Here is a 26,659-nt window from a genome sequence, read left to right on the forward strand (position 1 = left end):
TACAATTGAAGAAAATATAAAAATAATAAAACCAGAGGAAATGGATAAAAAGTTTCCTCAAATCAAACGTCGTTTGAAACGCACTGGCAGTGACAGTGGAATATCCAATGATTCCATGGATTCACAAGCCACACCAATTGGGTCCACTGGTGCACTACGAAATGGACTACAATTGAAGAAAATATAAAAATAATAAAACCAGAGGAAATGGATAAAAAGTTTATGATGATCTCATATCTCTACATCCAAAAAATAATCTCCAGCTATCGCAATATTCAACGAGATTGCCTGATACATCTCCAAATAATGCAAGCAAACTTCTATACATTGATACAGAGGCGCCTTATTCAATAAACGCTATTCGACATTCTTTTACAATTACAAGTGCTCATTGTGCGCACGTTGGAGCTGAAGTTTGCTCCGCATAATAAAAAATGGACGACGATATTTTAACCACCGTAATACAACGCTTTAATAACTGCTTAAACCGAGAAGACTACTCTCAATTGCTTAAATCAAATCTAAAAAATATAAAACATTTACGCAGTGAAATTAAAAAAATTAAATTAAATCGAAATGGATACTTAGCTAAAAATGTAGGAGCTTTACGAAAGATTGAAGGAACACTTTTCGGTCGGTAACGGCTCAGCGATTAAATCGATAGATGAGTCCTCAGAATCAGCCACACCAATTGGGTCCACTGGTGTACTACGAAATGGACTACAATTGAAGAAAATATAAAAATAATAAAACCAGAGGAAATGGATAAAAAGTTTCCTCAAATCAAACGTCGTTTGAAACGCACTGGCAGTGACAGTGAAATATCCAATGATTCCATGGATTGACAAGCCAATTGGGTCCACTGGTGCACTACTTGGCACTTTAACACATAACACTTGGGTTTCGATTTGTTGGCAATCTTCATCGGTCCATTATCGGTGGTACGAATATTATGTTTAACCGCATTTGAAAATGACAGATGAGATTTTTCGTTGTAAAATATATCATGAAATTTATGACACAAGTTGATAATTTTGTTTCTTTCCTCTAAGTTTAAGTGGTCTGTGCGTATTAGATTTTTAATTGGAAAATTTTCTGTTTTACAAAAAATTTGGTAATTTACTTCAAATGAATTTAAGGATTCGACATTAATTGGTTTCTCAAATTTAATACACATTGGCTCTTGTAAATCAATAGGAATTACGCAAATGCCATTTTTTGATTCACAAATTGATTCAGGAATATAAATGTTATTCAGATTAATTTCGGGTAAAATGACTGGACCTTCTTGAATAGTTACAGGAATTTTAATTGATTTTTGAGTGTTTTGTTCGAAATGTTTAAATTTAGTCGGATTGAGTTCATTCATAAAAGGTATTTTAATATTTCCAAATTCAAGTTGTTTTGTTTGTAATCAATTCTTGCACCAAGATTCATTAAATCTTTGGTTCCAAGTAATCCGTCAAATGTATCGTGCCAGTCGACAATTAGAAAATTGATTGTTGCAGGAATTCCAAATTCATTCAATAAAGGGTATGCAACGTTCTTATTATCTTGAACCATTCTGTGAAGTCCTTTTACGGTAAATGATTTTTCAAAAATAAAATTATTAAAATATTCAAGTGCTGGACCTGGGTTTAAAATAGAGTTTGATGCTCCGCTATATATTGATATTTTCAAGTTAAATGAAGATATTATAATAAAAGGTAACTCGATCTTGTTTTCAATGTAGTTAAGATCTAAGTTTATTCCGAGGCTTGCAACTGAAAATTTCCAGGGTCTTCATTAAATTCATTTTGTTCATAATTGTAATCATCGTCAAGATATTCTTGCTCGACAGTTTGTTCAAAAAGTTCTGGAGTTTCTTCTCCTGTATAATTATTAACGAGGTTATTCATATTGCTGACATTATGAATATGAGATGTTGATGGTTTTGGAATTGCCACGTTTTGTGGGAATGGTGGCCTGTTTCTTGTATTAGATGTGCTGATAGACATTGGCGTGGGTTTGTACGTGTTATTCGTACTGATAGACATAGGTGTCGGTTTATAAGAAAGATTGTTTCCAGTGAAATAGTTTTGCGTCTTATTTTGATAAGAGTTTTGCGCAGCATTCTGGGATTGCTGATTCAGCTTAGGAACAAAGCTAGCGTCATTAGAATTCTGCATTGTTCTAGCCGGATAATTATATTGAGGGTTCCTTGAAAATAAACCTTTGAATGGATTTTGTTGATTCTGGTTTTTATGATTCTGTGGTTGTGATTTTTGTGGATTGCTTTTTGATCTCATAAAGTTTAAGAAGTTAATCTGTTGTGGAAGGTTGTCATATTCGCGTAATTGAAGAAGACATTCTTCAATAGTATTAGTCGTTTTTAATGCTATATAGGAACGATATGGTTCCTCTAAGCCTGCCGTGCTCTCTGTTTAATTTTCTGACCCTATAATCGCGTATATCTTGCTCAAGTGAAGCGTAAACATGCCGAGTAAACATTGTAATTTCAATTTAATTTTTTCATAGAATTGATCGTACCTCTCATTAGATGATTGAAATGTAGTTGTTAGATCATCAGTTAATAAAATCTCGTTTCTTTGATCACCACGATAAAGGGTATTTTTAACATCTGTCCAATTTGTACAATTACTAATTACTAAGGTATCTCTAGCAATACCGCGTATTCTAGAACAACAAAGCTCGAATAACAATTTATTCAAACTACCGTTTTCTCTACCGGGTGTTTGGTCTCTATATGTTTCAATAAATTTTTTCACATTAAGCAATAAAGTAAGAATTTTACTTCCAATCATAGGTTGGAATGATCTCTTTAGCAAGGTTTAATTTCCAAAATATTAGGATTGGCTATCGGTCGGTAAGGGCTCAAAGCGATTAAATCGATAGATGAGTCCCAGAATCAGACAATTTCGTTGTCTTTCTAATGGAGATCGCGAACGATTTCATATCATGAACAACCGTTACGTGTATTTTGTATAATATAATAAACAGGAAATGGAAAATAGGTAATTACACAAGAAGTTCCTTTATCAAGATCAGTTGACGTGATGTAGGCTGTGAGATGTTCCGTCGCCCCTGCCGCTGCTGAGGATCGTAGATCTGATTGTTGTCTCCCCTTTGGATTGAAATGAACGCCAAAGAATGAAGCTCTGATCACTCTGCCTTGATGCGACAATGGTCCCAACTGTTCAATCAATCTTCAGATTTTTCACAAATGTTCCAATAAAGATTTGAAAAATCACCAACTAATGATATCGTTTGACGGTTATTTCGATTCGCGAAATTAAACCGTTTATTATCCTGTTCCGCAGCGCCAGTTACGTTTGCAATACGGGTTAGTTACGTTTGCAAGACTGGTTTTGTATTAAAATTATAACTTTATTTATATAAGTACAAAATTTACGATTATAATTAAATGGTTGACATTGCTTAAGTAAACACTCAATGGCAAGTGTCGCTCTAGCGCATCGCGCAACATTAAATAGTGCTTTTTCTTAGCGTCCGCAGGTTTCTTATCTTTCTAGGTTGCGAGTAACGTAACTATATGGAATCTTAAGTTTATTATGAAAAAAACAAGTAGAATTTAATTGTTTTTTAAACTTAACACAATTTACATTACATTCTATATTAATAATATTTTTATAATATGTTTTTAAAAAATCAATTTTTTGTGCTCCTTTTACAACAACTAAATTCAAATATGTTTGGTAAATCGTAATATGTAATATATCCGCAGTTGAAGGATATGCCATGATGATCGATTTCAGTCCAACGAATTGTTTGCTTAATTCTTCCATCCAAAGAGTGATAATTTTCTTTAGGTAAAATTAGGTAGTTATAGATGTTGGTTCCATCATAGGTAAACGATATTTTTTTTGGTCTGAGTGATGGTATGTTGAAACCTTGCATATCAATGTATAAAATACGTTGCGGTTTATTCACATACGCGGGTACACTGATAGCGTTTCTTTCACGACACTTTTGAAGCATTTTTAACATTACACTTTAATTAATTTACGAACAATACCCGTTAATGGTGTGTACTCAACAACAGAATCGAACAAAATGAAGCAATAAGCTTTTGTGTTTAGTAGAAATGTGAGGATTCTAAAACCGCCTCCTCCTCAGCATCAGCGCCACCTAGCGGCGAATGTCAAAGTGTGCGTTGCCCGTAGCGGCGAGTGTCGAAAGTGTTTTTGAGTAGCGAGTCGGTAATTGTTGTTGTTGAACACTGTAATTTGGTAGCGCGTCGGTAAGTGGTGAACTGTAATTTGAATGTAAGTGTTGATACGACGAAGACGACGACGACGTTTTTGTAGTGCGTAGTGCGAACAGAAAATTCAAATGATTATGCTTTTGCGACTAAATATACAGATACACACAATCAAACGGAAACAACACTTCCGTCCACCCAGCTCATTTGCATTCATTTTTCATCAAACTAAACAAGTAACAACAAGTGCAATCCAAAACCAAAACCACAACGTGCAAATAGAGTAAATCCTCCTCCTCTAACAGCAGAGCAGCGAGCCGGTAGAGCAGCAGCAATTATTATAGAAGGTATCCGACGCGATCGGTCACCAATCCCACCATAAGTTGTAATGCGGATGGAAAGGATGCTCCTTGATCCTGCTGGAGTAGGACTCAAAATGTCAAAACCGTACTTAAATACCTCAAACGTAAACAAGCAAATCAGCAAGCAGCCCTTTCATTCTTTTATTTTTCTTATACATTGTTTTGTATTGAATTGTAGAAGAACGATCCGAGATATGAGAGCTCTGGTAGTGCTTTAAGGAATACAATAAAATTAATATAACAAAAGAGAACTTTTTTTAAACTTTCATTCTTTATTTTTTTTAATACATTGTTTTTATTTGAATAAGAATGATGATCCGCGAGATACGGAGTTTTGTAGTATGGCTGTAAACAATAAAATTAATATTACAATGACGAACAAAAGAGAACTTTTTTGAAAACTTACTTTTAGAAGAATCTGGTGAATTCTAAGACAGAATTGTATATGGTTGCCCACAGTGTTCTTCCCACGATATATCAGTGCTCTTTGGGTGCAATTGAGCCTATCGACGTTCATTGATGCATTGATGCATATTGATACCTGTCTGGTAAAAATATAATGGCGTTAGAGTTGTTAACTTCAACAACCATTTTTCACCGTAAGTTGTCGTCATCTTCTCCAAAGTTAATTGAATTGGCACATTTCTACTTGGAAAAGCGCACAAATTGCTTATTACATCCATTTAGTTCATCATCTGTATATGGTAGTACTTTTCTTTCTAGTTTTTCGTACACTTCTACGAGTTGCGTATTTTCCTCTTCAATACTTTTAATCCTCGTTTTTAGGAATGTGGTTGAACTGACGATCGTTGCTTTTTCAATCTCAAATTTCTTCGCTGGTCGGAGCGGGTTTGTAAAGATGATGATGATGACCCTTCTGTAATACTTCACAATGTATAACTGGACACTATCGTCGTCATCACTATCTTCAAAAAATTACCCTTCCCTTGGATTTCATCATCACTTAGCCGTAGTGTTTTTTCACTAATTTGCTGGGACGAACCCATTTTGGGAAGTGCGTATGGTTCGAGTTGTGAAATGAATAATTGAAAATGGTTGAGTTGGTGAAACACTTATGCGAATTTATTCAATTCTATTCACCTACTAGTATTAGAGGAAGTCTTGAGTAGTGTGTTTGTGCGGGTTCTGGAGCCACCTCCACCTCCACCTCCGGAGTCCACCCTCATCTCGATAAGAGTGAATGTGTTAGACAGAGAGGAATGCTAGTAGGAGGTGCGAGTGAGATGTATGCTTAGGTTGGGTGAGTGGTTAATAGATGGCGTGCGAGTTGTTGGTAGGTAGCGTAATTGCACAATCAGGAATGTTGGTAGAAAAACTGTAATATAAGGCAAGAAAACTGTAATTTGGGTAATACGATAATTGATAGCGACCCACCCAAAACTCAAGTGACTTAAGGACGCCATGACCACACCCAAAACTCAAGTGACTTAAGGACGCCATGACCACACCCAAAACTCAAGTGAATTGGTGCCTGAAATTTAACCAATCCTGAAATTTACCAATATGCAAAATTGTTGACATTTGTTACAGTTTAAATATAATTTTATTTTCACAAATATAAATCAATTACAAATTAATTACAAAACTTGTATTGTTTTATATGTTGCCCACTTGTGTTTGGTACTGCTTACCTATAAAAAAATCATAATTAGATGAATGTTCTATTTGAGTTGAAATAAAAAAATAATATTACCATTTTACAAACTCCAACTGATGCGATGTGCGCCCATTTCCAATATTTTTTTTTCCTTTATATGAAATTGCTACTTGAGAGTAGCTCAAACGCTCAATATCTTCGTCGGTGTTATACATTTTGTTAAATCGTTCTGGAAGGAATGATATTGCTTTTCCTTTGTTTATTACAATTACCAACTTCTTTCCATACTGGGTGTGAACGAATTTCCATCCATCAACATTAATTAACTTATTTTGAGGAAATTTCGCCAATGGAATAATTTTTTGAAACGACGTCATCTTACCAATGCGATTCAATTCATCCAAACTATATTCCTTCATATTGTTTTCAACTCTCGTATAATCCTCAACCATCTCCGTCAGCTCCTCATCGAAGTCGACGTCGTCGTCGTCGTCGTCATCATCATCATGATTATCATTCTCTTCGTTAGTTTTCTTTTCTTGCACATTTTTTTTCTTTAATGATTGCTCATTCTTCTCCTCGTCGATATTGCTGTTTTTAGTATCCATCTTCTTCTTCAGGCGGAGTTTCTTCTTCTCAACCTGATGGAATGATGTTGATGGATATTCAAAAATTTTTTCATTACATTGTAATGACTTTTCAAATTCTCCATCACTATCACTATCGAAAATTAATTTACGTTTGTTTTTTATTATTTGGTTTACAGGAGTAACTTGCGACATTTTTGCTTGATTATTAAATTTTACTTTACGTCTGTTTCAAGTAAATTCTGAACTGCAACTGAACAGTAACTGAACAATGTCAAATGAATAACTAATTACAAGAACGGAAACATTGGGTTAGATAAGAAAAATTGCTCATTGTAATATTGGTTTTTGATTTGACTTGAAATGAAAATATAATCTCATACAAATATTAACGGTTTTGCGGTAAAAATGTTAATATTAATTAGTTTTGCGGTAAAGCATTTTATCAACTTTCAAGTAAAAATTGAAACTATAATTTGAATAAAGTAAGTTATAATTTATAGTGAACCCACGCAAAACAAGAAATACCATTGTTTTCAAGGCGGCGTTAGTCATCCTCAAAACTTGTGTTGTTTGATTGTATAGATAGTATGCATTTCAGTTTTAAACAAATATTGTTTTACATATTTAGACGTAGGTAAGCAAAAATGCAATAAAAGTAAAAGTTATAAATTGAATATTTTAGTTGACAAATATCTTTTATGGTGATCAGTTGTTAGCGAAAAAAATGTGTGAAACTAATTCAAAGTCTGCTGCATCTGCAGTAAATGCTGTAACTTATCACATTAATTCTAAATTAAAAGTGCTACTTGGATTTCTTACGACTATTGGTTTTTTTCCTGGTCTTATCATAAGACATGAAAAAAATCAAGTTCAGCAAGTTCTTCAACCCGCTGAATGGAGTGCATTAATAAAGTACAATGAAGACATCAAGAGCTACCTTAAGAAACGACGACGGCGGCAAATTGACATCATTAGTGATGTAAAAATTCTTCCAGAGAAATGTCGTTATTGCAATTGTGCTGCAAATGGAAAAGTGGCAACTGAGGAAGTAACAACCGCAGAAGTTAAATTTGAGAAAACTAACAACGGTGTGGAAGTGCGTATTATCAACGTTTGTAATGGCTTCAAAATAATACTTGCTAAAAAACAATGCACTGGAAAAAAAATGGTTATACTAGAAAAGGATGGATTGAGCATAACATTTGAGAAGCAAGATATGCTAGCATTGCTAAATTTGAATACTCTAATTTCATTTCGACTGGAACGTCTGAAGCAACTGAAATTCTTTCAATATTATAATAACTGTTTGGAATACATTTCGCAGCAGAAGTTAATTCGCAAGAATGAAGATCCGATAAAAGATATCCTACTACCAGCATTACAACCTCAGCTAGTGGAAAATTTATCGTTGCAAGATGAAGACGAATTAAAGTCTTATTACTGCTACTTTGAAACTACGGAAATAATGCATGAAATCGTAAACTTTTATTCTGATATAATACTTGAGCACTGTGGCTATGAAGATAAGAAATGCTAAAATGTTATTTTAAAATAAATTAGAGTAAATGTTTTAACGCCGGTTAAGGTCTAGTAATGTTTATTGATTTAAATATGTATGCAAAGATTAAATAAAAAATATATGAAAATTTAATTTATTATTTATTATTTAACTATTATATGTTTACATCGAGCGCACATAGTAGGTATACGTAATATGTACTATAAAAAATATAGTTGCTATAATAAACGCAATTATTAAATAATTGATTTTTGTTTCAAGTTTAGGGCATAATGTATCATTACTCTCTTGTTTGCTTAGTTGATTTTCAGTTGATTCATTGCTTGTGTTAGTTGTTTCGTTATTTTCCGTTGTTTCATTGCTTATCTTGTTAGTTGTCTTGTTATATTCATGTATATTTGAAGTTGTTTTGTTGCTTGTATAGTTATCTTCAACGTTGTTGTTTTCTTGCTTGCTATTGTTATAAGTTGACCATAAAATTGCTTGCCAATTTTCTGTTCCAAGCATACGTTCATCTCCAGTCCAAAATCTTACCATAAAATTCATTACTTCTGGAGGTGATGACAACTCTTGCGAGAGATCAATCGAACATTTTATTCCAGTTGTCTCATTTTCGTGTAAAATCATACGGGTCCATTTTTCTGGCCATGCATTATCAAAGGTATTATTGAAATCCAAAGCAATGTAGCATTCAGTTGTATTAGCAGGTGTTGATACAAATAAATTGTAGTCTAAAATATTAGACAAAACAAAAACTTCCGAAGCGATTAGCACCACTGGAGATATCCACATGATGTTTATAGCCGAATTTGTTTAAACAGTATTTGATTTAAAAGTAATTTTAACTGCTCAAGTAGTGGTCTATTCGGACACTCAATACCAAATGACCTGGCATTTCTTGGTTTAGTTTCTATTATAGTTTGTAAAAACTCATTATAAACATATATAAATTGGTTAGCTAAAAAATACAGATTTCCGTCTATATAACTGTACGCGCCATCTATCTTAGCTGGAATGCCAGGAAAATGATCGCTAATTAAACCTAAATATTCAAAATACTTGGAACATGAATTAATTTTACCTACATGAACATCATTATAAATAATATAAATATGACCCATATATGAGCTGAACATAGTATTAATTTTTGCCTGCTGCGGCAATTCAGGGTAAAATTTATAAATATTTACGGGTGCATGTGCAAATTTCAATGATGGTATCATAAGAACATAAACTGTGCTATTCAATAGTATAACCACTTCGGTTGTAGTTTGTTGATAAATAGCTATAATTTCTAAATTCGTTTGGTTGTTTGGAATAAATGTTAACCAATTTGATATTAATTCTGGTTCATGAAGCACGGAATCTCTAACATTTCTCATCCACACTAGGTCTTTATGGAAAATATAAAACTTTCCATTTACAAACAAGAACATCTTCAGATCTTTTTCATAATAACATATGTCAGAATTTTTAGACGTTGTTACTTTTGTTGCTCTAGAATCTGTATTAACCGAAATAGAGATGGTTGTTGGTTTAATTGTTGTTCTTGTTGTGGTTGTTGATTTCTTTGTGGTGCTGGTTGTAGTGGTTGTACTAGTTGAGCTAGTTGGTGTTTGTGATATTCTTTGTGGAAATACGTAACGGCTTTGTATTGCATGAATATCATCTGGAGATAAGTCAGTAGTATTTCGAACTTGGGCATAGGGAAACATGACTGAGCCTTTCACTGATGAATGTTGAAGTCCTAGCGAATGGCCAATTTCATGTAACAAGGTTTGATAAAAATTGCCATCTTCTGAATATTCCCATTCTTCAGCCGAATCTAGGTGAATTTCGATGTGACTATATTTTTTGTATGGGAAATAAGCGTGAGCAAGAATATTTCCCACGCCGTCAAATTCGTAATCACATTTTCTTCTATTACAACATCTTGAAAAATTGTGCTGAAGGGATTTGAACGCAATTACAATATTTGCTCTCTTAGACATGGGTTCATTTCTAAATTTATAGTTTGAGTGATTTTGCCATGTTTCAAATGCCTTATGTGTAAGATCAAATTGATACTGTTGTGCGTTAATAAAGTGCCATGATATGTTATCTTGATACCATTTGGCTGGTGCTAACATAAAATCTTGTGCCATTTTGTCGGGAAAACCACATCGGGGCTTTCTCAAAATTTCAAGCGTTTCATTGTTTATCTTACCATCTTCAGGAAGATGATAAAATTCTTGAAAGTTTAATAATGCATCGATAACATTTTCATCTTGCAAATTAAATGTTTGTATGTTTGTTGAATTTATATCCAAATAGTTGTTCCAAACAAGAAACTTAAAAAGTTCTGTGGTCACACTGTTATTTCCTTCCTCCGCATAAGCTATACTCTCACAAAAAATTAAAGTTAAAAAATGCCCCAAAATTATCATTATACAACGATTTCACTTTTGTTTATCCAACTATTATGTGATGTATCTAACCCCAACCATTTAACAAATACTTTTGATCCTTTCTTCCGTAACACTTTTTCAACTAAATATATATCTTTATGTTTTGCCTTCTGCAATTCAGTTTCGTAAAATGCACCCAAAATAGGTTGACCACGGTAATCTTCCAGTAAATATGTTACTGGACTTGTGATTTTAATTTTTTTAATTGTAAATAACTCGGTACTCCAATTTCTAGTATAACCTTTTTCAAAGAGAGCTTTTTGCTTACTGATGCGAACGATATCTCCTACTTTATATTTAGCAATACCAGCCACTTTTACATTTGAATATACTGAATCAAGTAATTGCTTCTCAATTTTTTTACCTTTTACATCTATAGGTTTCATATGAATTGTTCGATGCTTTTGATTATTATACATTTCGGTTATATGTTGCAATATTGCAATCCATTTTGTATTACCATTACGAGTAAATTCTTTAGATAAAAGTAACTTCAATGTTCGAATAACACGTTCAACAATTGTTGCTTTAAGGCTAGTATAAGTAGAATAATGATTAATATCATTTACTTTCATAATTTTTTGAAACTGTTTATTGTAAAATTCTTTACCATTATCCGTCTGCAAATTTCTAGGTCTACGATTGGTTATTTTGGCGAATAAATGTTCAAATGCATTGGCGATACTTGTGCTAGTTTTATCTTTTAATGCAACAGTCCAAACAAATTTTGAGAAGCAATCAATAATCACTAATATAAATTTATAGCCTTTGTTTACAGTACAGAATTTTTGAAAGTCCGCTAAATCTGCTTGCCATAAATCATCAATACCTTTTAAAATGGTTCTTCGCCGCTTATAAAACCTTCTCGCTGGCTTATGTAATTCTCTTATTACATCTTCGCGAGGATTTTTTCGATCGCTAGATGTTATTAGCGATTGTTTTTTCATTTGTTTAATTAGTTTGTCGCTTTATGAAAGATTGGAATTGGTTGAATATTACTTGCTACCAGGCGACTGTTAATATTAGACATGAATTTATCAACACGCAGTGATAAATCTGTTACAACCTCTTCTGTTGAACTCAATTTCGTTTTTAATGCTGCAAATGTATTTGTATTTCTTTCTAACCTACTTTGTATAATATTATATGAATCAGCATATGTTTTTCTAAGTGCAAATAATTCTTGTGTATAAGTGAATTCCAGATTACTAAATTTAAGTTGTAATTCGTTTACACTTTTAACAACAGTATCTTGAATACTTTGAATTAATGAGTTATATTTAGTATCAAAATTTTTTAAGTCTTCATTTATCGAGTTTTCAAATTTTCCAAAATGGTCTTTTATATGGTTTTCTAAATTAATCCATTCCTTTTTCAAAGAATCAATAAGTAAATCTACGTATAATTTTGAAGCAACTTCATTCTTTGCGATGGGCAATTGTTCAATGTTTAGAATACGTTTATTGTCAACGTCATAATTACCATCTTGGGTTAATTTGAAACCCACACCAGGAGGTCCACGTAAACTACTGTTAAAATTTTTAGCCGCAGCCAATTTTGTTTGTCCGAATTTATTAACATTCATGATATGTTGTCTTTTCTATTTTTCCCATTAAAACTGGTTCTAAAATTGATTTCAATCTATTTATACGATTTTTAAAACGAATCCGATCTCTTGCTAGTTGCATGTAATCAAGTTGTTTTTCTAAATCTACTGTAGTATAATAATAAAAAGTCAGTAATTTACTAAAACTAACACTCTTTACATTTGCCATAACTAGTAAATAATTCCAGCTTCTCTAAGTTCCTCCTCTATGGCAATGATTTCGTTATGCACAGAATTATTGCCTGCGTTTTTCGATGCATGCAACAATGCTAATCTATCTACGAGTTCATTAACATTGTCCCAATAAATTGCTCTATAGGGCTTATTTGTAACAGTTAATAAATTCATTCCTTTACCAGTTTTATCGATAAAGTATGGCTTAATAATTTCGATATACTTTTTCGATGAATTTCCTTTTATACGTTGAGACGGATCATTGTTTAGATAGATTACTTTACTCAGCTTTAACATTGCAATATAATTCAAATTATCATTTTTAGTAAAGTGTTTTGGATCTTTTAAGAATAGTAAATTATACAAGCCTGGTGTTCCTTCAAACTGTTTACCGTTCAAAATTAGATTTTTACCTTGTATTTCAATTACTTCTGGTCCTAGTAATAACTGCTTTGTATTAGGGTTGTAACTAATGCCAAATACATGATCATAAGCACTATTATATTTAGAGTTTATGGTTTTATTAATATGTTCGTTTAAATCGTCTGCAGCTTTTTCAAGAGGTTGAGAAGAATCTTCTACATTTTCATATGTTTCTTCAAATTCATCGTCATCACTCTCAGATGTTATCACTGGTTCCTTCGTTTTTACTTTTTTTTCCTCATACTTTATTCCTTTTACCTCTTGATTTGATGCAATAATATTTTCGCCAAATGGTTCCTTTTTATTTACCTTTTGAATCAATGTGTTTATTGGATTTATTAACGGACTATAAGTTTCCTTAAAATTTCTATCACTCTCCGATTTGTTTAGTTTTAAAGCCATCAGTTTTGCTCTGATATTTTTTCGAAGTTTGATTATTTGTTTCTTTTGCTCAAGAATATCTTGTGGCATGTTGTTGTTGTTGTTGTTGTTGTTGTTGTTGTTGTTGTTTCTGGCTGAATGCTTATGATAGGAATGATGTAAACTACTTAAAGTTTCTTTATTATATTATCAAGATTCTTTCTATATCTACCTTCGTAAATATCACTATCTTTGTCTATAACCAAAAAGTTATAGTTATTTTGCCAACAGAAACTGCAAATATTTTTAAATTGTTCAAACGTCATATCACTACCAACATGATCATTATAAACATGCTTTAAATTCAAATCATCTTGTTTAAACAATATAATAAAATTTGCATTATCTCTAATTAATTGTTTCGGAATACGTGAATACGTTTGACATAAATAGAAAGAATCGATACCATTATGTCTACCCATACTGAAATATTCTCGTATTTTGTCTTGTTTGGAACAAGCTATATCATCGAATATGAATACTGAATTATTTCTCGCTTTTTCCACATCAATTATATCGTTATTCTCTTTAAATGGATAGTACTTAATTCCTTTCAGCTTTTGCAACACTTCTTCCAGATACTTATATTTTGGTTGATATAAGGACTTTGAGTAAATGTACACGTTTTCAAACTCAAGTCCATTTTTATCAAATAGAAGTGTAAGCATTACGTTCGATTTACCACAGTTTGATGGTCCGCAAATTAGACAGCGTATTGAATTAGGTAATAATATTCCATGCTTATTTGGTACATGTTTAGCACTAATAACGGTATCTAGGTTTACAATTGGCATTTTTACTTTATGTTTTACCACTTTCATGGTTACTTGATTAATGGTAGGTATAGTTATAAATATCACCAACCTCCTTATATATACTTATATATATTTCAATTTTTAGCAGTAAATAAGTAATGAGTAAGAAGACAAGACGTCCTTTAAAGAAAAAGGGTAGAGGAATCGTGAATTCAGTTATTAACCATCTTCCGTTTGAAACACATCTACCAGGTTACCAGTTTTGTGGTCCAGGTACTGATTTGGAAAAACGTTTAAAACGTGGAGATCCTGGAGTAAATAGTTTAGACTCAGCATGCAAAGTACATGATATAGCTTATTCCAAGCATAAATCTCTCCAAGAGAGACATAAAGCCGATAAAATACTTGAAGAAGCCGCTTGGAAACGTGTCAAAGCCAAAGATTCAAAATTTGGTGAAAAAGCGGCAGCTTGGGCAGTTACGACAGCAATGAAATTAAAGCGCAAGTTAGGCATGGGACTAAAAAGACGTAAAAGTAAGAAAAAACAAGGAAAAGAAGTCTCGCTAAATAAAGCAGTTTTGAGTAAGGTAAAGCCAAAACTTAAAGAGCATGCACCTACAAATCTGATCGAAGGAAGCAACATTGCTTTATCTGCAGCTAAAGCGGCAGTTCGGGATGTAGGTGGGAAACGGAATATAAAACAACCCCGTATAATACCTGTACCTAAGTACGGAGGTCTTTTACCATTAATCCCAATTTTTGCGGGACTTAGTGCTTTAGGTGCACTTGCAGGGGGTGCTGCTGGTGTAGCGAAAGCGGTAACTGATGCGAAAAATGCACAAAAAACTTTAGCCGAAACAAATCGTCACAATAAAACAATGGAAGCTATTGCAATTGGTAAAACAGGATCGGGATTATATCTTAAACCGTATAAAAAAGGTTATGGATTATATCTATCTAAAAGCACTGAGACAAAAAACTACTAAGTAAGCTACCTAAAGCAAAGCCATTAAGCGATACCGATATAAATAATTTCGGACAAAAACATATAGCTCATTTTCGAGGTGTTTTCATGCGCGATACATTACCTAAACGAGCATTGAATATAGAGAGTGGAGTTGTGAATTTAGACTCAGTTAAATCAGACGGTACGCATTGGGTAGCATACAAGAAAAAACGAAATATTGTTAATTATTTTGATAGTTTTGGTAATCTACAACCACCGCTAGAATTACAACGTTATTTCAAAAAGTGTAAAATATATTACAATTATAGTAGATATCAAACATTTAATTCTGTTAATTGTGGACATTTATGCTTGCAATTCTTATTACTAAATAATAACCAGATTTAAAAATGTCTATTACATTTACACTACAAGGGAATAGCAATGTTTTGCAGACATATTTTTATCCTCCTATCGATATTTCTAACAAAGACTACAAAATTGCCTTGGTTGGTTTATATACGTACAACACAATCCCTAATATAGATGAAGGCACCAATAAATTTCATTACGATAATGATAAGGTAATTACTATTCCCACTGGAGCGTACGAAATTAACGATATTGAAAAGTATCTTAAACAAAAGTTGAGCGAATTACACTCATTAAAAAAAGAAGATGATTATTTTAAGCTCAAAGCTAATAACAACACTATTCAAACAGAATTAAAATGTAAATACAACGTTGATTTTTCTCAACCTGAATCAATTGGCAATATTCTTGGTTTTTCTGGTAAAAATATTTTGCAAGCAAATAAATGGCATTTTTCTGATTTACCTGTGAATATTATAAAAGTTACAAGCATTCGAGTGGAATGTAATATTGTAAAAGGTTCGTATTATGATAATGAAGAATCGCATACATTATTTGAATTCTCACCGCAAGTTGATCCTGGTTATGCTATAAATATTGAGCCTAGAAATCATATATATTTAGGTGTAAATACAACCGCAATTAGTAATATTACACTTAAACTCATCGATCAAGACGGTCATCCGGTCAATTTTAGAGGTGAAAAGATTGTAATTCGTTTAGAGCTCAGAAATAGTAGTTGAATAGTTAAAACTGAAGAATATGGGAATAATTTACAATAATAATTACCATGGAGGAAACATATTCGTGCCGAAGGATAAAACTGGTATAAAGACTAAAACAAATAATAAAAAGAGAGTCAGTTGCAAACGAGCTGTTAAGGAGTGCGGATTGAAATTTCAAGATCTAAGTTTGTTAAACCGCAATATATTAACATCCTTAGGGTATACTTTGCGAAAATAGAGACGTCGAATAAATATGAATAACGAACTAAATATTTTGGAAAAAGTCAGTACCGATGACACTATTACCAAAGAACAATATCATACATATCAACCAAGAACTAATAATTTTAAGAAGAACGATGAAATACGTATTTTAATTCAACAACAAGATCAATATACAAAGCCATGTGAAAGTTACATATTGATAGAAGGAGAAGTAATTTTACCAAAGGCAGAACAGGGACAACCTAAACCAGAAGTAAATTTAACACGTAATGCATTTAGTTACCTTTTTCAAGAAGCTAGATACGAAATAAACGGTGTAGAAATTGACAGAAATCAAGACGTCGGAACTACTACAACGATTAAAAACTTTCTCTCTTGCAAATCTAATAATCATAACAATATTCTATTTGGTTGGCAAGAATCCGGGAATTTAAGTTTATTTAACAAAGAAAAGTTGAGATTTTATGCACAGTTACCGTTAAATAGATTGTTTGGTTTTGCTGAAGACTACCGCAAAATTATAATTAATGCTAGACAAGAGCTAATACTATTGAGGTCAAGCACCGATAAGAATTGTTACGTCGGTTCGGATAACGTTCAGCTGAACCTAACCAAGGTTGAGTGGCATATGCCGCATATTGAGCTCAATGATTCATCGCGCGTTCATTTCCTTAGCGTACTTAAAGCGGATAAGCCTCTACTGATGCCGTTTCGCAAATGGGAACTGCACGAGTTGCCAGCTTTAAAAAATACTGATAAGGATATTTGGTCGGTAAAAACATCTACATCTCTCGAAAGACCGCGTTACGTCATTGTCTGCTTCCAAACCAATAAGAAAAATAATCATGCAGAGGACGTTACAAAATTTGACCATTGCGATATTAGAAATATTAGGGTTTTCTTAAATTCTACTTCTTACCCTTATGATAATATGCAATTAGATTTTGATAATAATAATTACGTTATGGCTTATAATCAGTTTATAAATTTTCTACCAAGTTATTATAACATTGAATATAAATCTGCTGCACCCGAATTAACTTATGATACCTTTAAAGATCATGCGCTTTACGTATTTGATGTAACTAAACAAAACGAAAGCGTAAAATCTTCAACGATTGACTTGCAAATTGAAATGGAATCAAAGAATGCATTTCCTTCCAACACAAAAGCGTATTGCCTCATTTTGTTTGATGCCGTTGTCGAGTATACACCTTTAACGGGAATAGTGCGCAAACTAATATAATGTTTCAAAACTGCATAAAAAAGTCCCACAATTTGTCGACGACACCGAACGCAACCAAATCAAATGCTGTGCTGTACATTGATATGCAATGTTTTAACATACCAGCATTTACACCAAAAGAGCTATCGTTCTCTTATGATGGTCAAGCAATCTACAACTACTTAATTTTGCCTAAAGAGCTCTATACATGTTTAGATCGAAAGACGCAGCATACAATTCGTTGGCTTGAGAACAATCATCATGGGATATCATACAATAGTGGCTATGTTAAATACACGGATCTACCGCACATTTTTGCACAACATTCGGCAAGCCTAGTTATTGTCAAAGGAGCACAGAAAATGGATTTTTTAAAAACTTATTATGATAATATCATTAACATAGAATTTATGGCTAACTGTCCGAAGTTTGAGAAGCAATTAAACTCATCATGTTTTTATCACAATAAACTTAAAATTCGTTATATAATGTGCAGTAAACATAATGTAAAATTATTACATGACTATGTTCAAAATAATAAACACATTTTTTCAATTTATTTGGTGAAGTTTCTAATTAAAACTCCCTACATTTATTTCCTCATCCTTAGTAGTAAATAACATGTCATCGCATACAGAAATACGTTGTTGGCAATCAAAGCCTCAATTATATCAAATGTGTCCATTTTGTGGAGTAAAAAATAGAACAACTACAACCAAAACGGAAATATCGTTTAAAACACACGTTGCTGCAATTTTATTATGTTTAGCGTTTGTTCCATGTGCATGCATACCATACTTTTGTGACTCATGCAAGACCACAAATCACTATTGTGCACAATGTAAACAATTCTTGGGTTCCACAAAATAATGCATTTTTATGTAAAATTATGTATTTATTGAGTAATAAACTGAATTATAAATATTATTTGACTTTTATTGATATTACGAAATAAAAATTTTAACACTTGCTTCAATTTCCTGTCTGCATACCGCACATTTGATAAAAGAGTGTGCGCAGTCAACACATGAAAATGCGTGACCACACGGTAAAAATGCTAAAGCAATTTCGCTGTTTAAACAAATTTTGCAGTTGTTGGTAACGCTGATTGAAAATTGTTTATCTGCTTCATCGTTTGTAGTTAGCGATTGTAGTGACTGAGTTAAATTTGTAATAGAATTACTTGTTCTATTTTTTTGCATTTGAATAAATTCCGAACTCTTATGTAATCGAACAAATGAGCAGGTTGGAAACCAGCATGCATGCTCACTCCATGGATCGTCATTTTCTTCCCAAGCTTTTATTCCACCACCACAAGAAAAACAGATCGTTTGATCTCCAATTCCAGAATAAAAAAATCCAGCGTTAGCTAACTCATAAGGGCGTTGCTTTAAAGCAATTGGCCAATTCTTGTATGAAATTATACGTTGTTGAATCTGAGTGTACGACGGATATGCTGTCAAACCGCGTCGGACTATGCATTCTGAGAGATGTTCCACATGTTCGGTGCTGGAATTGGATTTTTCTCGCATTGCAGCCATTTTTTTTGCTTTAATTAAGTACATTACATATTTTTATATTTTAGATGTAAGATATATAACATTGCAATCTACAATAAAGCCTTGAAATAAAGACTGCTGCTACTTACCACAATTTCCGTAAAAAACTACTCATGAGTTTTTAATTCATATAGCTTCCAGTGCGTCTCTAATCGGCGTTGTTTACGGTAGCAGGCTGTCGATCAGTACTGAACATAATTGGTTTGAAAAAGTTATATCTACCTCAAAATGTTTAAGTGTGATACGTGTTCAAAATCATTTAGTCGAAAAGATGCATTAACGCGTCATTTGCAAGCAAAATCAAACATATTTAAATGCAACTACTGTGATGTAAAGTATACGCGGAGAGATAATTTAAAGCGTCATATATTTCTAAAACATCCAGTTGTGGATCAACCATCAAACAATACTGATGTTGAAATGGTGACTACGCAACATGAAGAAGTTTATGAAGCATCGCAGCGACAAGAAGCAACAATAACAACAACAACAACAACAACAACAACAACAACAACAACAACAACAACTCCAACAACAACAACAACAACAATGAGTGCAACAGAAAAAGAAGTGACGCAATCATCACAATTACTGAAACGTAATGTGGATGCAGATGAGCGAGCAGTAAAAAAAATTCGGCAGTGTGCAGATCTTAAAGTTTTTACGTGCCATCAATGTAAAATGCAATTTTCAACAAACGCAAAATATATTGCGCATACAAAATCAAAAAAGCACATCGAGCGTGAGGGATCTTTATGTAAAACATCTGTGGAATTGATTAAATCAGCATTTAATCGTCGGATTGCGGTATATCGAATTAGCACCCATCGAAACATTGCGATGGATATAAGTATTTTTTTAAATAATAATAAATCAACGTGCTTCGAACTAATTCGAAAAAAAGTAGGCAAATCAAACTCGTTCAAAGTTAACTTCGAAGTCTTTGCATATTATGTGAAACCTTTTGCTAGTGCACTGGAAGAAGATGATGATGAGAACATTCAATTGGACTTAAAATCATTTAACACAAAGTTTGAAGTGATTACAAGTGGAAGTAATTTAGAACAAATAGTTGACGATTTGTTTCAAACATTGATAAAAAAGGCAGAAGAATTTCAAGAGCGTGACAGTGGTTGGGCTCTGCATTCTGTTTCTCATTTAATTATTAATATTAACAAATATGATCCTATCCGTGGAGGAACATATTTACCGCTACCAAAAGAAATTAGAGATAAAAAAGCGTGCATAAATATTGTTAATAACGATAATATATGCATAGCTTGGTGCATTGTTGCAGCATTATATCCCGCTCATCAAAGTTCTGCTCGCCCAGAATCTTATGCAAATCATATTCACAAGATAAATTTGGAAAATATTAAGTTACCTTGTTCAATAAGTGATATTAACAAAGTTGAGGACAACAATGATATTAGTATTAATGTTTATGGTTTAAATTTCGATGCAAGTGCTAATAAATATTCTGTTGTTGGGCCGCTTTATTATACAAATCAAAAACGAGAGAATCATATAAATTTATTATTATTGGAACAGCGGGATAAATATCACTATGTACTAATTAAAAACCTATCCCGTCTAGTTAGTTCGCAAATAAATTCTCATAAAAGTATGAAATATTTTTGCGACGGATGTTTACAGTATTTTAACGAACAGTTTAAGCTAGACGATCATTATAACTACGGTTGCAGTAAAATTTGTTTGAAAATGCCAGATCCTACTTGTTATAAAACTTCATATATAGGTAAAAAAATTCCAAGAAACAAATTAATATTCAACAATTATCAAAATAAAATGAAAGTTCCATTTGTAATCTTTGCTGATTTCGAATCTCTGCAAGTACCAATAAGCACGTGCACTCCTGATCAAACAAATATTTCATTTACTATGAGAATCGCACAGCATATTCCTTATTCCTTTGGATATTATATAGTTTGCGATTTTAATGATGAATTAAATTCTTATGTCACATACACGGGAAAAGATTGTGTAACTAAATTTATAGAATATTTAAGCAAAGATGTACGCAATATTTATAACAATTATTATAAAAATGTAAAGCCTATTATTGAGCCAACGGGGTTTGAAGCTTTGCAGTATATGTTTGCGGAGGCTTGCCATATTTGCGAAGAAAAATTTTCGGACATTGACTACAAGGTAATGGATCATTGCCATATTACAGGCTTATATCGGGGAGCAGCACATGTCAAATGCAATTTAAATTATAAAATTCCTAAATTCATACCAATATTTTTTCACAATCTCACCGGATACGATTCTCATTTGTTCATAAAAGAGTTGGCGTTGAACGATGATGCTAAAGTCGATGTTTTACCCCGCAATAAAGAAAAATACATTTCTTTCACCAAACATATTTTAGTTGATTCTGATAAAGAGAATAAGAATATTTATATAAAATTACGATTTTCAGATTCCTATCAGTTTATGTCATCATCTATAAATAAGTTGGCTCAAAATTTAACCAATTTTAAGCATATTGAAAAGTATTTTACTAACCCTGAAGAAAATAAAATAATGAAAAAGAAGGGAATATTTCCATATGAATATATGGATACATGGGAAAAGCTAGAAGAACTACAGTTACCAAGTATTGAACAGTTTAATAGCAAACTTAATGATTCAAAAATTACTGTAAATGATTATGAACATGCTCAAAAAGTTTGGAAATTATTTCATTGCAAAACCCTTCGGGAGTATTCAGATTTATATTTAAAAGTTGATGTTTTGTTGCTTGCCGATATATTTGAAAATTTTAGATCGACTTGTTTCAAAACATATCAGTTAGATCCAGCTCACTACTATACCGCGCCAGGTCTCTCCTTCGATGCAATGCTTAAAGTAACAAAAGTCGAAATTGAATTATTAACTGATCATACTATGTTAAACTTTTTACAGAACAGTGTTCGTGGTGGTATAAGTCAATGTTCACATCGCTACGCTGAATCAAATAATGAATTTTCTACAACATTCGATCCTTCAAAGCCAACTTCATATTTATGTTATTTAGATGCTTGTAATCTTTATGGTTGGGCAATGTCGCAGTTTTTACCTATTAGTGATTTTGAATGGGTAACAGATTGTAGTGAGTTAGATATTTGCTCAGTAGCAGATAATGCAGATATTGGCTATATTTTAGATGTAGACATTGATTATCCTGCTGTGCTGCATGATGATCACAATGATTTACCTTTCCTACCAGAAAATTTACAACCACCTGGTTCCAAACAATCGAAATTGCTTACTACTCTTTATGATAAACGCAACTATGTTTTGCATTATACTAACTTAAAACAAGCTATCAAATACGGTTTGGTGTTAAGAAAAATTAACCGAGCAATACAATTTCGTCAAAAAGATTGGTTAAAACTGTACATTGACTTAAACACAAAACTAAGGCAAGCAGCAACTAACAGCTTTGAAAAGGAATTTTACAAGTTAATGGTTAATTCCATTTTCGGAAAAACGATGGAAAATTTATTTAAAAGATTATGTGTAAAATTGATTAAAACTTGGAATCAAAGCGGTAAAAACTATGACGCACGCTCACTGATTAGCAAACCGAACTTTCATAGTTGTAGCGTATTTGATGAAAATCTAGTTGCAATACAACTTAATCAAACGTGTGTCTATTATGATAAACCATTATTTATTGGATTTGCAATACTAGAAATATCCAAAACAAAAATGTACGATTTTTATTACTCTTTTATTAAAAATTACTATCCTAAAGAAAAATCAAAATTATTATACATAGACACGGACAGCTTAACCGTATTGTGTTACGATCACAGCATTTACAATATTATATTAAATAATCCGCAATATTTTGATACTTCAAATTATCCACAAAACAATTTATATAATATTACACCGCAAAATAAAGCAGTTTTAGGCTTTTTTAAAGATGAATATGGAGGTCGAGTAATGAATACTTTCGTTGGATTAAAATCAAAATGTTATAGCCATAAGCTAGTGGATGATACTATTACTAAAAGAGCGAAGGGCACAAAGAAATGCATTGTGCAGAATAGAATTAAATTCATTGATTATGTAAACTGTTTGTTTGATAAAACATCATTAAATGTAAAACAATATGTGTTTAATAATTCTTCACACACAATTTATACTAATGTACAATATAAGTTATGTTTAAGTGATAAAGATGATAAGCGTTGTGTTCAAAATGATAATATATCTAGTTTAGCCTGGGGGCATTATAAAATTGATATTTAACTGAATAATAAAATAATACAAGTTTTGTAATTAATTTGTAATTGATTTATATTTGTGAAAATAAAATTATATTTAAACTGTAACAAATGTCAACAATTTTGCATATTGGTAAATTTCAGGATTGGTAAATTTCACGTTAAACTTATTAAATCCAGCAATTAATATTCATCAAGAGAAATGCAGCGGCACGCATACAACCCAAACATGAACACGTAAAGCAGATTATTATCACTGACTACTCCCGCAGAATCTCCTCGGATAGTTGTAGTGGAGATGTGCTTATATGACCCGGAAGGGGTGGATATGGGTATGGGTATTAAGGGGTTGATTGGTATGTTGATGTTGTCAAAATTTAGTTGTTTTGCTTTCATTTTCACAATGATTTAAGATATTTTTAGAGTGGAAGTAGGAAAAATAGGTTATGCATCATGTGGCCAAAGGTTATTATTCACTCGATTGATTGAACGCTTGCTACGGTCGCACTTAATCAATCTCCTGAGTAAAACACACTTTTAGCCACTTGATACTTAAAGTAGTATTATAGAAATACGATTTTGAGACAATTTTATATAAAAACTAGCTTTATCCCGCGGCTTCGCTCGCGTTGAATCTATCAAATAAATATTAGAAATCAATGAAGTTGCTTCCGTACGCGTCTGTAGTCACAGAAGAAGTAACAATGAAGTAGAATGGCGGGAAGTTTAAAATGGCTGAAAGTATAGTCTATGGAAGTATAGTGTACAGTCTCCATAGTGTAGTCAATTGGATTTGATGTTGACGTAGCTGTCGGTAATACAGTGTGATAATACAGTGTGATGGTACTATAGTACTTAGGTTTGAGCTTCATTGCTGGAATTGCTAGATGGCGTTAAAGTAGTCAAATAGCCAGATGCAGAGGTATTATTGGCTAAACAATTTCTTTATTTTATTTTAAAAATATTTTTTTTATTAAATATAAAGTAGCCTATAACCATTCGGGGACCACTAAGAATATGTGTACAAATTATCATGATGATCGGTTAAGTAGTTTTGCGTGAAAGTTTAACAAACATCAGGACTTTCAATTTATATAATATTAGTAGGGATTTATGTACACAATTTGAAACGCTTTGTATATTATATTATTTTTTTAGGTCCTATAAATGCGTTTTTATCATCGAGGGTATTCCAAGTATTGGCACGTCTTACCTATTCGATGTACCTAATACATTTCACTGTCCTTATGGCTTTGGTTATGTCAATCAAACAGCCACTACTGTTCTCAAACGCACAAATTGTAAGTACCGCCATTTATTGTCAAATAGCTTTAATTTACTAATCACAATTTAATTTGTTATAGATGTATGAATTCTGGTCCATTTTTGCTCTAGTATTTGCAATCAGCGTTGTATGGACTTTGGCGTTTTGAATCTCAGTTATAATCATTGAAAAATTAATTTTTGGTGGTGGCAGTTCAAAAAAACCAGTAGGCGACAAGGCAACAAGCAAACCCATTGATGTGACTGAAAATATAAATAGTCATATTGGTAGCCCATCAAATTTAGAAAATAGGAATGTGGAAAGTGGTTTACATCATCGTTTAGGTGGAACAGTGAATAATCCAAATGGCGTTGTTAACGCTGGCTATGTTGAAGAGAAACCAAAACAAAGTGACATGTCAATAATTTTTTCATAATATTATTAGAGAATGAACAACTCTGTAAATATTAATTTTAACATAATACTTTGAGACTGCTAGAAATGTAATAATTATAATTTAATAATATTTTTTATAATAATTTAATAATAAAACCTAATTAAATAATAAAGCATATATGAACTAATTAATTAAACATAATTTCTTGATATGAGTATGAGTTTTTATCAGTTTGATTTGTTGCATATCATCATTATTAAAAATATATATTTGGGGGTGAAAATAGAAAAAGGCTTGTAGTTTCAGTACCTAATAAACCTATTGACATGAATACAAATAACGATGCAATACAAAATACTAAAATCCAAAGTTGTGAAACTGCATCATAATTCAAACGCAACAGAAAATAAATAATATAGTGTCGTTAATTATGGTTCAGTTCAAAGAATACAATACCAAATGCCATTTCTGCAATATCGTAGTTTTTATTTATCATTTAATAGCAATTTTATGTTTATATAATTTGGAATTATAGCAAAATACATAATAATTCATATATAGATATGAGTTTATTTGTTTGTGACGCTTTCACGCACAAACAATTCAAACCAATTTTATTAATTTGAATATACTAATGTTTATGCACCAAGCAGGCGACTTTTTGTTGCAAAATGTAATTTGCAGCATGCAGCAAGTTGATGCGGCGCTAGGAGACAGTGCGCGAGGACACATGCGTTAAAACGTTGTTTACACCGAATCGCAGATAACAGCAATGTATACAAACCTATTCTCGTGCCCACGTTTGTCGATAAAATGTGTGGCATCGGTGAGTGGGAGTTATAATTGATGCAAAGACACAATGTTTAAATATCACGAATTAAGTTTATTATCTGATGTTGAGATTTACCAAGTCTTGAAGAAGTGTTGCTTAAGAAGGATAGTTAAGAAGTCTCGAAGAAGTGTAGAGTAGAAGTAATGTCAAGAAGTGTAAAGTGTTGTGAAGAACTGATCTTCCTACACCCTTGTCACTCACCAGCAACCCTTCAAGTTGATGGGTGGTGACAAGAAATTTGGAAGTAGGAAGAAAGCGATAGATTTGATTGGTAGAAGAAAGTGTGTGACATTGAAGAGAGAGGAAAGTTGACCGTCGGATTTTGGGAATCCGAGCCGGACCATCTGCTACTGACCGCACGCTAGATACAGCGTGCCAAACCGTCCGACTCTGGGATTAGGTTTTCAAGGGTAGTATATGATAAGGTAATAAAAGACATTAGGAATTTTGGGAATTTTGGATGAAGAATTACGGTATGCAATATAGATGAAGAAAGTTATAAAGTTTAAATATAAAAATAAGCCGTATAACTCGATTTTATGATTTTTAGTGTATCCTAGTGCCATCTATGAATGCGACAGATACAAGTTTCACAATTTAGACTATTATACTCAATAATTAATGTTTCCACGTGTTTCCACTTTTGTATGCAGTACATATTGCCTTGAACACGAGTCACTTCTATCGGCACCCTGCTATGGTAAATCAAATGCGACTCACCTAGACAATTGCGA

At 32.5% G+C, this 26,659-nt stretch overlaps 4 protein-coding genes and 1 long non-coding RNA gene across 6 annotated transcripts; 3 read left to right on the top strand and 2 right to left on the bottom strand.

The window, feature by feature from the left end:
* Positions 1 to 6,125: 6,125 nt before the first annotated feature.
* On the bottom strand, positions 6,126 to 7,081 carry LOC135802535 (probable ATP-dependent RNA helicase ddx52). Its single transcript, XM_065316125.1, has 2 exons — positions 6,299 to 7,081; positions 6,126 to 6,236 (listed from the first exon to the last, which is right to left on the bottom strand). The coding sequence occupies exons 1-2, from the start codon at positions 6,982 to 6,984 to the stop codon at positions 6,233 to 6,235; spliced, it is 690 nt and encodes a 229-aa protein (XP_065172197.1). The 5' UTR covers positions 6,985 to 7,081; the 3' UTR covers positions 6,126 to 6,232.
* A 9,351-nt stretch (positions 7,082 to 16,432) lies between these two features.
* On the top strand, positions 16,433 to 17,650 carry LOC135802532 (uncharacterized). The gene has a single exon (XM_065316123.1). The coding sequence runs from the start codon at positions 16,433 to 16,435 to the stop codon at positions 17,648 to 17,650; it is 1,218 nt and encodes a 405-aa protein (XP_065172195.1).
* Positions 17,651 to 18,573: 923 nt separating this feature from the next.
* Positions 18,574 to 19,430, bottom strand: LOC135802536 (putative inhibitor of apoptosis). Of its 2 annotated transcripts, none has more exons than XM_065316127.1 (2): positions 19,278 to 19,430; positions 18,574 to 19,138 (listed from the first exon to the last, which is right to left on the bottom strand). In XM_065316127.1, exons 1-2 carry the CDS (start codon positions 19,301 to 19,303, stop codon positions 18,574 to 18,576), a joined length of 591 nt encoding a protein of 196 aa, XP_065172199.1. In that variant the 5' UTR covers positions 19,304 to 19,430. The 2 variants fall into 2 exon arrangements, with proteins under 2 accessions (XP_065172199.1, XP_065172198.1); XM_065316126.1 differs by having other exon boundaries at positions 18,574 to 19,178; positions 19,278 to 19,404.
* On the top strand, positions 19,189 to 23,585 carry LOC135802533 (uncharacterized). Its single transcript, XM_065316124.1, has 2 exons — positions 19,189 to 23,274; positions 23,577 to 23,585. The coding sequence occupies exons 1-2, from the start codon at positions 19,417 to 19,419 to the stop codon at positions 23,583 to 23,585; spliced, it is 3,867 nt and encodes a 1,288-aa protein (XP_065172196.1). The 5' UTR covers positions 19,189 to 19,416.
* Positions 23,586 to 24,594: 1,009 nt separating this feature from the next.
* LOC135802539 (uncharacterized) lies at positions 24,595 to 25,280 on the top strand. Its single transcript, XR_010550580.1, has 2 exons — positions 24,595 to 24,733; positions 24,797 to 25,280. It is a non-coding gene; the product is annotated as an uncharacterized lncRNA (long non-coding RNA).
* Positions 25,281 to 26,659: the final 1,379 nt, after the last annotated feature.

This window comes from Atheta coriaria, unplaced genomic scaffold (genome assembly GCF_025399875.1).
Source record: "Atheta coriaria isolate IRGN ID8LTWV9N9 unplaced genomic scaffold, Caltech_Dcor_3.1 hic_scaffold_33_pilon, whole genome shotgun sequence".
NCBI classification, from domain to species: Eukaryota; Metazoa; Arthropoda; class Insecta; order Coleoptera; family Staphylinidae; genus Dalotia; species Dalotia coriaria.